The sequence below is a fragment of the Hyperolius riggenbachi genome, chromosome 2, assembly GCF_040937935.1.
Source record: "Hyperolius riggenbachi isolate aHypRig1 chromosome 2, aHypRig1.pri, whole genome shotgun sequence".
Classification (NCBI taxonomy): Eukaryota; Metazoa; Chordata; class Amphibia; order Anura; family Hyperoliidae; genus Hyperolius; species Hyperolius riggenbachi.
Genome location: NC_090647.1, coordinates 24638352 through 24652085, shown reverse-complemented (window position 1 = coordinate 24652085; position 13734 = coordinate 24638352). Strand labels below are relative to the sequence as shown.

The window sequence follows — 13734 nt, the reverse complement described above, 5'->3', positions numbered from 1 at the left end:
TCACTTACTCTTTGTAAAACATTATTATCCACATAATAAAGCAATCAGTAAGTACATTGCAATATATTTTTTACAGTCACTATTTGTAAAACATTATTATTCACACAATAAAGCATTCACTAAGGGGGAATTTAGGGTTAGGCACCACCAGGAGGGATTTAGGGTAATGCACCACGAGGGGGGATTTAGAATTAGGCACCACCAGGGGGGATTTAGGGTTAGGCATCACCAGGGGGGATTTAGGGTTAGCCACCACCAGGGGGGGGATTTAGGGTTAGGCACCACCAGGGAGGTCTTAGGGTTAGGCACCACCAGGGGAGTCTTGGGGTTAGGCACCACCAGGGGGGTCTTAGGGTTAGGCACCACCAGGGGGCGGTCTTAGGGTTAGGCCCCACCAGGGGGGTCTTAGGGTTAGGCACCACCAAGAGGGGGTCTTAGGGTTAGTCACCATCAGGGGGGTCTTAGGGTTAGGCACCACCAGGGGAGATTTAGGGTTAGACACCACCAGGGGAGTGTTAGGGTTAGGTACCACCAGGGGGGTCTTAGGGTGAGACACAACCATGGGGTCTTAGGGTTAGGCACCACCAAGGGAGATTTAGGGTTAGGCACCACCAGGGGGGTCTTAGGGTTAGGCACCACCAGGGGGGTCTTAGGGTTAGGCACCACCAGGGGGGTCTTAGGGTTAGGCACCACCAGGGGGCCTAAGGGTTAGGGATAGGTAGAGAGAGGGTTCTGTGTAAGAGTAGGGTTAGGTTTAGTTGTAGTAGGATGTTAGTAATATTTACTAATGTTTTACTACAGTTATTACGTACATACTTATATTTTTTATGATTTGATTTTATGAAATATGTGAATTAAGTTTTAATCTGTACTAAATGACTTTTTAAAGGTTTGTCAATTTTATAATAAAAATTGTTACAAAATATTCTTTAGAAACTTTATAGTAGTATAAAATGTAAAGATATGTGTTTGGATCTTGATCTGGTTAAATCATAAAAACTGTAGCTAAACATCGTTTATGTAAAATCAGTTTTAAATCATAATAATTATAATCATCATTGTGAATATGTAAACGTTATTGTAAGTTTCCGTCTATAATTACAGAGAATAGCGTTTTTACCAATACATTTCATATACATTATTTAATGAATTTCATATACATTATTTAATGAATTTCATATACATTATTTTGAATTTGTAAAACATTATTGTACACGAAATATTAAAATATAATTTTTTTATAAACAATATTTCAGATTAACGTTTACACCAAGCACCCTTTTTTCCCCCGACACCCTTTTTGCATGTACGCTATATGTTTGGGAGTACAATAAAGCTGGCATAGTGGCACAGACCTCTTGCATAAGGCATTGCCAGGCGTTGGTCACAGTGTGGGGTGTCATCGGTGGTGGGCACGGGGTAAAGCTGACATAGTGGCACAGACCTCTTGCATAAGGCATTGCCAGGCGTTGGTCACAGTGTGGGGTGTCATCGGTGGTGGGCACGGGGTAAAGCTGACATAGTGGCACGGACCTCTTGCATAAGGCATCGCCAGGTGTTGGTCACAGTGTGGGGTGTCATCGGTGGTGGGCACTTGGTAAAGCTGGCACAGTGGTATGGACCTCTTGAATAAGGCATTGCCAGGTGTTGGTCACAGTGTGGGGTGTCATCGGTGGTGAGCACGGGGTAAAGCTGACACAGTGGCACGGACCTCTTGCATAAGGCATCGCCAGGTGTTGGTCACAGTGTGGGGTGTCATCGGTGGTGGGCACTTGGTAAAGCTGGCACAGTGGTATGGACCTCTTGCATAAGGCATTGCCAGGCGTTGGTCACAGTGTGGGGTGTCATCGGTGGTGGGCACTGGGTAAAGCTGACATAGTGGCACGGACCTCCTGCATAAGGCATTGCCAGGCATTGGTCACAGCGTGGGGTGTCATCGGTGGAGGGCACGGGGTAAAGCTGACATAGTGGCACGGACCTCTTGCATAAGGCATTGCCAGGTGTTGGTCACAGTGTGGGGAGTCATCGGTGGTGGGCACGGGGTAAAGGTGGCATAGTGGCACGGACCTCTTGCATAAGGCATTGCCAGGCGTTGGTCACAGTGTGGGGTGTCATCGGTGGTGGGCACAGGGTAAAGCTAGCATAGTGGCACAGACATCAGTGGTGGGCCCGGGAGTGAAGCTGACATAGTGGCATGGACCTCTTGCATAAGGCATTGCCAGGCGTTGGTCACATGCAGTAACTGTGTCACACCCCAGTACTACTAAGTTAGCGTCACTCATGGATGGATGGATTTACCTTGTGTGTGTCAGTTTTTATAAGAAAGCTACATTTTGATACTTATATTATTTACCACCGCTAAGGCAACAACCAATGTATTATTTATACTCGGGATCCACACATATATGTATAGTCTTGCTATTTTGATTTCTGTATTTATGTCAGATTATTTAATTTTGTATCAGGTGAAGATAAGAGATTTACAGACATTCACAGGATGAGGATTTCATGGTACGATTGTTCATGACAGAAATCCAGGGATTTTCTCAGTAACAGAAATTCTTATGACAGGACTGTTCCTGAAAATCACAGATAACTGGCAAGTATTTGTGGGATAATGAGCCAATCACAGTTACCTTCCTGTGATGTCATCAGAAGGCAGATCCCTCACCTCCTCTGGTTCCCCCCAGATATCTTTACACAACCTGTATATACCCATAATGCAGCTTGGAGAGGCTCAGTGAAGGCAGCAGTGAAGGTGTGGAGGTGTCTGATCGGGTCACACAGGGCATAAAAGGAGATCTGCCCTGCCTCATAATCCAGACATATCCTGACTCTATCACTGGGGATCATGTCAGGTACCCGGATCACTTTCCTGTCATGTATCACTGAGTACTGATTATACCCCCTGCACAAACCCCAGGACTTATTACTACCTCCAATCCATGACTGATCTCCCCTCCTGGCTATACTGGGGTAACACATCCCGACTCTCCATACATCTGATCTCCCAACATCCACTTCCCAGTAATGTCGCCCTGAGGAGAATCTCCGGCTGCTCAACACCTGATATTCCTCAAATCTCTTTGGTGTTTCTGGGCGATTCTGGCTTCTGTCTGTCCTGGATGCAGTTTTCCTGTCATCTGATATAAGTAAATTATTAGCAGCTGTGTTTACAGCCAGTGATATGTCTGCATACTTTTGCAGCCCTGATGTTTGCTGTGCAGCCCCAATTTCTGTCCCCCCAGCCTGGTGCTGTGTGTGTTGTGTGGTGGGGGTGGGGTGGGGGCGTGGCCTGGATAGTTTAGCAGTGATAGGAACGTTGTCCTCTGTACTAGAATGTGGATAGGCCTGTGTGTGTTGTGTGGTGGGGGTGGGTTGGGGGCGTGGCCCAGGTAGTTTAGCAATGATGGGAACTTTGTCCTCTGTACTAGAATGTGGATAGGCCTGTGTGTCTATATGTTTCTGCACAATTACCCTAGACATGATATCAGACAGTCCTGTGTGTAATGTGTGTGAGATGCCGGCCACATCCAGATCCCCTCCATCATGGAGCTGTTTATCATGTCTCTCTCTGTCCTCCGTGTCACACAAGTCACCTGTGTCTGATTCCTGTAAGACAGTCAGTGGATCAGTCATGTTACACAGCTCCTCAATGTGACGTATCTTCCTGGACAGCTTCTCCTCCTTTATTTCCAGCTGCTGAATTACATCATTGTAGGATTGTGACACTTGCTGTGCCTGCCTAATGATGTCACTCAGGACTCTCTTCTCTAGATTGTCCAGCTGTCTCCTGAGGTCTCTAAACAGGGCAGTGACTCTCTTTGTTTCACCATCTGCTTTATTTTGAGCTTTCCTCCTACGTTCCTCCAGACTCTGGACTCTTTTTTTAGCTTCCTTTGTGTCTGCCATCAGTTTCGGCAGATTATTTCTCAGCTTCTTCTTCTTTTTCTCAGAGGCCGCAGCCAGTGTCTCCACCCGGTGTCTTTGGTGTTTCTTTGCTGAACAGTAAACACATATAAAGGCAGCATCCTCAGTGCAGTAATATTCCAGGCTCTTTTTATGTACAGAACATTTCCTGTTCTGCAGGGAAATGTTGGGGACACATAAGACGTGTTCTGGTGCCTTGCTGTGGACTCTCAGGTGATTATCACACAGAGAAGCTTTACAGTGTAGACAGGACATAACAGCCGGTACAGCAGAGTGAATACAGTAACTACAGCGGACTCCGGCCTCCTCCTGGTCTGGCTGAGTAGACAGGAAACACTCTGCTATGTTCGTCAGAGCAATGTTCCTCAGCAGTGTAGGCCGCTCCATAAACCCCTCTCTACATTCAGGACAGGAATAACCTCCAGACCCCTCCTGTGTAACCAGCACACGATCAATACAGACCCGGCAGAAGTTGTGTCCACATCTCAGGGTCACAGGATCTGTAAAAATGTCCAGGCAGAGGGTACACTCCAGATCCTTCCTCAGATCAACAAACGCCATCGCTGCAACAGAGGGGCGGGGAAATGAAAGTGAATGTTTCGCAATGCAGTATAACCAGCTGCTTAATAATTATGGGGCAGAGCTATTGTGTCAAAGTTATTCAAACAGGAACTTGAAATGAACTATGCTCAGTGGCGGTTGAAATTAAAAAGAAAGTTACAATTTAAAAAAAAAGTTTGATGAAAGATTTTAATGCACAGGCAAAATAACATTTGGAGAGGAACAGTGGATGTGGCTTTACAAGGCCAATTCTCAAGATATTTCATGCTAAAATTGACTGGGAATCGACCGGACAATCACAGTAGTACTGCGCAGACTCAGAACGCTCCCAGCCGCCGGGAAGAGATGGAGAGGAGACAGGCTTGGACTGGCCTAGCGTATGCCTGTAAAAATATATCTGGCTCCATGCAGCTACGAACTTCCTGGGGGCGGGACTGCTGGAGGTACAGAGAGAGACTTGAATCAGTCCCGCCCCATGGCTCAGCCAGCCTATTGCAACCCAGCCTTTCTCCCTCCTCCTTTAACTCCCGCCCTTCTCTTTACCACCGCAGTGAATGTGGAGTCGGGGAGTACTGAGCAGCCAGCCTGATAAGTGCCATTTTTCCTACTCTATTATGCTGGGGGCATACCTCTGCAGTTATTCCCCCTACATACACCAAATATACATATGTGCCAATTTGCAGCCCCCGAGCACTGCTGGTTCACGAGATAAGAGTATAAGAACCTATCTTGTGAACCAGTATTGCTGGTGTAGCACAGTGATTTTTAGGCATATGAAGTTTCACCAAATATCCAGTCTGCAGGTTTGCAAGAGGGTCATACCAACATGCTGGAGCTGCAGAAATGTACACTTGATAAATATAGTTTAAAGTGAACCAGAGACGAAGCACCCTTATGTATTTTACCATATATATCAGTGGGAACATGACAGTAAACCTCCTCCTGGCTCTGCTTTCCTGCTATGTATCCTCATAGCAGGAAATCAGAGCCACAAGGGGGCAGGCTTGGGCTTGAAAAGACATCACAGAAGACTGACTCAGCTATAATCAATCCAGGGCAAAGCTAGACTGAATGCTCAGTCAGGGATTCCTATCAGAGCTGATAACAGGTAGACTAACCAGTGAAGAGTGAAACAAAGAGCAGAGTAGGTGTTAACTGTCATGTTCCCATTGATATATGGTAAAATACATGAGGGTGCTTCGTCTCTGGTTCTCTTTAATTTGGTCAAAAGCTGTTAACAGAGTGTCAGGACAGGCAAATTAAACCTCTTTTAAAGAGACTCTGAAGTCTCATAAATTACTTTACTTTTACTTTAAAACTTCTTTAACCTAATTGCCCCTCCTAAAACACTGCATCCCCGCGGCTGTCAACGCCATAAATCACCCCTAATTACCCCCGGCAAAATCCACGACTTTCTTGGTTGTGGATTTTGCTGCTTCGGGAGGCAGAGTTTTCAGCTGCAGCTCAGCCTTCATGTGCGTCAATCAGTGTGTATCTCCGCCTCTCCCCCACCCCTCTCAATAAAGGAAGACTGAAAGGGGCGGTTAGAGGCGGCGATCCGCGTTGATAGAGGCATGTAGAGGCAGAGCTGCAGCTGAAAGCTCTGCCTCTATGCGGAAGGAGCCCGCGATGTCCCCCAGATAATTTGGGGTGATTTATGGCATTGTCAGCCATGCGGATGCAGAGTTTTAGGAGGGGCAATTAGCTTAAAAAAGGTTTTTAAAGTAAAAACCTCATTTTTAGACTTCAGAGTCTCTTTAAATGTGTCATTAGCTAAAACTGAGGGAAGTGTTAACAGGCTGAATCTTAGCAATGGACTCTTCCAGAAAGCCCCCTGTGTATTGCACCTGTTGGTTTGGTCTCCGAGGTGCAAAGATTAACTGTGGAAGAGGTAGGATCTCTGTCTGTGTTCTCTGAAGCTAAAGTTTATTTATCTGTTGTGAAAAGTTATGATCTATATCCATAATAGTTCTGTAGAATGTAAAGAGGTGTATGTGAGCTTTTTAGCAGCCTGTAGGCCCTGCAGCACATGCTAGGCTGAGTAGATGATGTTAGTTAGAGAGCCATGTGCTCTTCCTGAAATGGCTGCTGTATGAGACATGCAGTGTTTCACATCACCCTGCTGTAATATCTCTGTAAAAAAATTTCTCTTGTTCATTTTTCTGTATGCTTTGGGGTGTGTGTATGTGTGTGTGTACATGTATATTATATCTCCTGTAACATACGGTGACCATATGTCCCGCTTTACCCGGGACGCGTCCTGCCTTCGGGGGGCGCTGTCCCAGGCTGCATGAGGTCCAGGGAAAAGTCCCGCTTTCAGCAGCGGGACGTCCCGGCCTCGGGGCTCCGGTCACCGTACTTGAACTAGCCGCAGCGTCTCATGGACGCTGCGCTAGTTCATTCCCCGCAGCCCCGCTCCAGCAGCCTGCATTGTCCTCCTTCGGCAGGCACAGGCAGAGCAGGGCTACGGCAAGATGGCGTCCGGAGGCGGAGCCCTGTACTGGAGACTATTTGTGTCTCCAGTACAGGGCTCCGTCTCCGGACGCCATCTTGCCGTAGCCCTGCTCTGCCTGAGTGCCTGTGAGCCCGGGGAGCTGCACACACACCAGAGGCCGGCTGCGTGAGAGGACTTCTGTCAGGTGAGTACATGCTTTTTTTTCCAGGTGAAATGTGCCCCCATTGCGTTTTTGTGCTGACATGTTTGCCCCCATTGCGTTTTTGTGCTGACAAGTTTGCCCCCATTGCATTTAATTTGTGCTGACATTATTGCCCCATTGCGTTTATCTTGTGCTGACATGTTTGCCCCATTGCGTTTATCTTGTGCTGACATGTTTGCCCCCATTGCGTTTTTTGTGCTGACATGTTTGCCCGCAATGTATTTTGTGCTGAAATGCTGCCCGTAATGCGTTTATTTTGTACTGACATGTTTGCCCGCAATGCGTTTATTTTGTGCTGACATGTTGCCCGCAATGCGTTTATTTTGTGCTGAAATGCTGCCCGCAATGCGTTTATTTTGTACTGACATGTTTTCCCCCATTGCGTTTATTTTGTGCTGATATGTTGCCCGCAATGCGTTTATTTTGTGCTGATATGTTGCCCACAATGCGTTTATTTTGTGCTGAATTAAATGTTGCCCACAATGCGTTTATTTTGTACTGACATGTTTGCCCCCATTGCGTTTATTTTGTGCTGACATGTTGCCTGCAATGCGTTTATTTTGTGCTGAAATGTTGCCCGCAATACGTTTATTTTGTGCTGACATGTTGCCCGCAATACGTTTATTTTGTGCTGACATGTTGCCCATTGCGTTTATTTTGTGGTGTCTGAGGTAACTGTTGCTGCATTTATTATTTAATGGTCATAGTTCGCTATGTTTGCTGCTTTGGGGTTACGGTATACTATTAAATAGCATCACACAGTTTCTGCACACCCATGATGCCAATCATGGCGTAAAAACTGCTTTCTTATGCTTCGTTGTTACATCACTACGTTAGCTCCGCCCATAGAATGTCATGGCCACGCCCATTTTTCAGCGGTACCACATTTGTTGGCGCAGCAGCCCCCCATTTTTCGACGCAGTGCGCTTCGCGCGCCGCCCCCCCCTCCCCCGTCCCCCCCGCCGCCCTGTCCCAGGTTGAGCTTACAAAAATCTGGTCACTGTATGTAACATCATAGCTCCCAACTGTCCCTCTTTGGGAGCCCTGTCCCTCTGTCCCTCCTCATATTTCCCTCTTTCAGGACTTTGTCCCTCTTTCTATGTAAATATATATATATATTTTCTAATACAAATGTGTTTGATTGACTCTAAACTTTACTCCCAATTTCCCATCTTTTAAATTGATATATTACTAATTTTAAAATGTTAATATGAAGGAAAATGAACCAGGATAGAAAGGACCAGTGTGGTTTGAATTATGAAACAACATATTTTTCTTATGAAATCATTAAGGTAGGCATGGCTAGGATTGTGATCAGGGGTGTGGCAGGGGCGTGGCTTTAGTGTCCCTCTTTCTCATCTCAAAAAGTTGGGTGGTATGGTAACATGTATGTGGGAATGTAATATAATGGCTGCCTGTTATGATATAGGTGGGCTGGTGGCCTGGCAGTATCCCAGATAGAGATGCGGCGAACTGTTCGCCTGGCGAACATCTCTGGGGCTTTTACTACTTCCGGGTCGCACTGATCCGGAGTAGTACGCCTGCGCGGCCCGGCGGAGCGCGTCCTAGATCGTGCTCCTGTTGCCGGGCACTCTCTGCGTCTTTCATGACGTCACGCACATGCGCAGAGAGGGCCCGGCAACAGGAGCGCGATCTAGGAAGCGCTCCGCCGGGCAGCGCAGGCGTACTACTCTGGGTCAGTGCGACCCAGAAGTAGTAAAAGCTCCAGGGATTTGGAGATGTTCGCCGGCGAACGGTTCGGGAACCGTTCGCCACATCTCTAATCCCAGATAGTGGCAGTGTTTTCCTGTTGTCTTACAGGTATGTTACTGTAATGTTCATATTATTGTTCTATGGAAAATCCACTACACGATCACTGGTTTATGATATTTTGTGAGTGCAAAGATTGACTGTGGAAGAGGTGGGCTGGTGGCCTGGCAGTATCCCAGATAGTGGCAGTGTTTCCCTGTTGTCTTACAGGCTCCAGCCAAGTGCACTCCACCTCAATAAAGCTTTAAAACACAGAAGGCCTGAGTGTCATCGCTTTGAGTCCACTTAGAGGTTATACCTGGAGGAGCTGGTGGCTGAGTGAGTGTGAAAGCTGGAAGTGTCGCAGATGGTGTAAGAAAGAGAGGGTTACATTGGGGGGGTGGGGCTGATATTTTGCACATATGCAAATCGGGGGGCTCCCTACCTACCCAAAAAATGTACAAAGGTCTCACCTCCTTAAGATGTGGCTGTAATTGCGCGCATCATAATCGCACACACATGCATTAACTTTTTTTTTTTAAATCGGAAGGCAGCAGTGGAAAAGGCCACCCAGGATTATTATTTTAAACAGGCTGCACTTAAAGAGACTCTGAAGCAAGTCTTAAAGCATGTCATTACAGTAAAGCACTATAGGTAATGCTAAACCACCGCATCCCCGCGGCAAAACGAGGGGCTTATACCCCCTAAATCCCCTCTCCTAACTCCAGGGAGTGCTTCCTGATGAGGCAGAACTTAGCCCAGTAGCTCTGCCTCTCAGCACGTCAATTGCCGCTGATCGTGCCTCTCCCCGCCCCTCTCAGTCTGCCTTCACAGAGAGGGGCGGGGAGAGGCGGAGATCCGTGGGCAGATTGACGCACATAGAGGAAGAGCTGCAGCTCATAGCCCTGCCTCCTACAGCAGCAAAATCCACAACCAAGAAAGACGTGGATATTGCAGGGGGGATTTGCAGGGTATAAACCCCTCGTTTTGCCGCGGAAATGCAGCGGTTTTGCACTATCTATAGTGCTTTACAGTAATAATATGATTTAAGACTCGCTTCAGAGTCTCTTTAAGAATCAGCAAACACAGCTGAAGGAGAAGGAGCCAGGAGGAGGAATAATAGATGTCTGGGCCAATTAGCAGGGGAGGGGAGTGACTAGCAATGAGTTACTGCTAGCCACACCCTCCCCAGTGAAATGAATCAAATGATTCAGTTCATGATCCGGTTCTTTTTAATGAACTGAATCGAATGAATCGATTCATTGAAAAGAGTCGGACTTTCCATCACTATTTGACATTAGCTGGGTCAGTGCTGTGTCTGCTCTGCTGCATATTTAGTTCTAACAAACAGCACTGAATAGGGCAGCAGTATAATACGTTTGACATGAATAGAAATTAATTTCTGTTTTTTATGCTGGAAAATGCTTCTGTTTGCTAAGGTTATCCAACACTTTTATTAGCATTCGTTTGGTGCTGGAAATTCTAAAAATTGCAAGTCTACCCAACTACTTCTGCTCATTGCCAGATTTATTTTATAATAGTAGCATACCTCCCAGCTTTTTAAGATGAGAAAGAGGGACATTTAAGCCACACCCCCAACCACGCCCCATCACACCCCTAGTTATGCATACCATACAGATTTCATATGAAAAAATATGTTGTTTTATAGTTCATATCACACTGGTCCTTTCTATCCTGGTTCATTTTCCTTCATATTTACATTTTACAATTAGAACTATATCAATTTAAAGGATGGGAATAAAGTTTAGAGTCAATCAAACACATTTTTTAGTAGAGAAATACATATATTTACATAGAAAGAGGGACAAATGAGGAGAAAAGAGGGACATAGGTACAGGGCTCCCAAAGAGGGACTGTCCCTCCAAAAGAAGGACAGTTGGGGCCTATGATGTTAGGATTGCATCACTGGCATGCTTTGGACTGGGCTGGGGATCACCATGCCTGGGGAGCAATGAAATGGAGTTCAGAAAAGCTCATTAGAAGATGTCCGTAACATCGGTGACCCAAGCAGGGTTGCTGGTATCTGCACCTCTCGCATTCACACTCCTGTGGCTGGGAGCTTCTGCACTTGGGTCGGCGATGTTACAGGAACTGATAGACTTCTAGGGGCTGGAAGAAGCCCCAGGTAATTAAAGCTGAACTTTTTATTTCACCTCAGATATCCTTTAACTATGCAGTGTCCATACTTGTGACCATAATGCAGGATACGGACGGCGTTCTCCATTACCCACAGCTCCATCCAGCTACAATTTGTACCGTTGTAGGCCCAGACCGAAGGAAGAAATCTTTGCCCTGTATGCACAGTTCAGTTTTCACGTACTGTGAGTGCGCGCATCATGCTCTAGAACATAGCTCTCAACTGTCCCTCTTTTGGAGGGACAGTCCCTCTTTGGGAGCCCTGTCCCTCTGTCCCTCTTTCCTCCTCACTTGTCCCTCTTTCAGGACTTTGTCCCTCTTTCTATGTAAATATATATATTTCTCTACTAAAAAATGTTTTTGACTCTAAACTTTAATCCCATCCTTTAAAGAAAACCTGTAACAAAAACCTCCCATGGAGGGTACTTACCTCAGGTGGGGGAAGCCTCCGGATCCTATCAAGGCTTCCCCCGTCCTCCTGTGTCCCACGGCGGTCTCGCTGTGCCCCTCCGAACAGCGGGGATGTAAATATTTACCTTCCCGGCTCCACCGCAGGCACAGTATCGGCTCTCCGCTCGGAGATAGGCGGAAATAGCTGAGCGCTTTCAGGTTGCTCTACTGGGCAGGTGCAAGTCTCCTGCCCCTGCATAGTAGGAAAGCGGACCGGATGGAGATCGGCTATTTCCACCTATCTCCGTGCTGAGAGCTGCAACAGCGCCATCCGCTGGAGCCAGGGAAGGTAAATAAATTCAGCTAGTTGTCAGGCTTGTCGAGCCAGGATTGCCGGAGACTTCGCAGCAGCTACAGCGGAGCGGGAAGCCTCATTGGGACCCTGAGGCTTCCCCCTCCCAAGGTGAGTACCCCCCAGGGGAACTTTTTTTTGTTACAGGTTCTCTTTATATTGATATATTACTAATTTTTATAATGTTAATAAGAAGGATAATGAAGAAGGATAGAAAGGACCAGTGTGGTTTGAATTTTAAAACAACATATTTTTCTTATGAAATCTTTATGGTATGCGTGACTAGGGATGTGACGGGCGTGATCAGGGGTGTGGCTTAAGTGTCCCTCTTTCTCATCTCAAAAAGTTGAGAGGAATGCTCTAGAAGTCACAGTATTCTGAATAAATTGCCCATACACAGTATGCAAACTGAACTGTGCATGCACGGCAGACTTCTACTAGTTCAAACACCCCGACCCCCTAGTCTAGACCAAATTGCAGCTAAATGGAGTTGTGGGGGATGGAGAGAGGAGGACACGGTATGTGTCCATATTGCATTTTAGACAAAAAGTATGGACACTGCTTAATTACAATTACCTAGGATTTCATTAAAAGGAAATCTAAAGTATATAAAAAAAACAGTTTAACTTACCTCGGGCTTCTAGCAGCCCCCACAGTCATCCTGTGCCCACGCCGTCCTTTTGGGATGATCCCCATCAAAGCTGGCTGGCCACTCACCTCATTGCATCCCCATACACAGCAGCATTGTGCGCATGCTCAGTGCGGGAGAATCGATTCTGCCCATGTGCAGAATGCTCCTGTGATGACCATCCAGCTTTGAGGGAGTTACCGCTGCTGACTGGAGGGTTCTGGAGCTAAGGGGCATGCGCAGGATGACTGCAGGGGGCTGCAAGAAGCCCCAGGTAAGTTAAACTGCATGTTTCACTTAAATAACCCTTGAAAGGATACCAGAGCCGAAAGGAATTGAAAAAAATGGAGGGAGCAGACATGTATGGGAATCTGTCCTCATGTCCACCCCCTTCCATTGTCTCACCTAATTGCCCCCTTGCAGCCTCTTCTGAGTCGGCGAGTCGTGCAGCCGTGCCCTAGCCTAACTGCACACGTCCTTCATGCGCTACCACAGGCACGAGTGCACTGAAAAAGCAGGTTGTTTATTCACTAGAAATGTGAACAAAACATCGCCATGACATCCAAGAGTCTCCAGGATGTAACTATAGCTCAATTGTATTCATAGCTCTTTGCTGCATACAGATGGATGAAGGTCTCCTTCAGACATAGGTTATGCCTTCATTGTAGCCTAATCTGCCCACACAACGGTCAGTCGCCATTTCGAATGGATCAACCGTTCTTTGTCAAGTAATAGCATTTGTCAAGTGATAGACATCCTATCACTTGACAAAGAACGGTTGATCCGTTCGAAACGGCGACTGTCCATTGTGTTGGCAGATGATTGGGCTGCAATGAAGGCATAACCTATGTCTGAAGGAGACCTTCCTCCATCTGTATGCAGCAAAGAGCTATAAATACAATTGAGCTGCTATAGTTACATCCTGGAGACTCTTGGATGTCATGGCGATGTTTTGTTCACATTTCTAGTGAATAAACAACCTGCTTTTTTAAGAAACGGCCGGTGCTGGTCATCATTCTTTTGTGGATCACGTCAAGTCTGTGCCAGCCACACGGACTAGACCTGGCACGCCCATTGGAGCAAGAAAGGTGGGCTGTCTGAGAGGTACAAACAGTGCACTGAGCATGTGCATGTCGCGACTACGTTGTGCATTGCTCCTAGACATAGATGCATGATCTAGGACTTGCGCAGCCGGGCCAGTGCCTGCGCACTACTTTGCAACTGCGACTCACTCACTGACCCAGTCGCACAGAAGAGGCTGCAGAGGGGCATTTAGGTGGCAAAGAAGGGAGACGCTTATAGCTCTGGTA

At 46.8% G+C, this 13734-nt stretch overlaps 1 protein-coding gene across 1 annotated transcript; it reads right to left on the bottom strand.

Annotated features, from left to right (window-relative positions):
- Positions 1-2421: 2421 nt before the first annotated feature.
- On the bottom strand, positions 2422-4491 carry LOC137542744 (E3 ubiquitin/ISG15 ligase TRIM25-like). The gene is made up of 2 exons (XM_068264630.1): positions 3472-4491; positions 2422-3327 (listed from the first exon to the last, which is right to left on the bottom strand). Exons 1-2 carry the CDS (start codon positions 4489-4491, stop codon positions 2668-2670), a joined length of 1680 nt encoding a protein of 559 aa, XP_068120731.1. The 3' UTR covers positions 2422-2667.
- Between the last annotated feature and the right edge of the window lie 9243 nt (positions 4492-13734).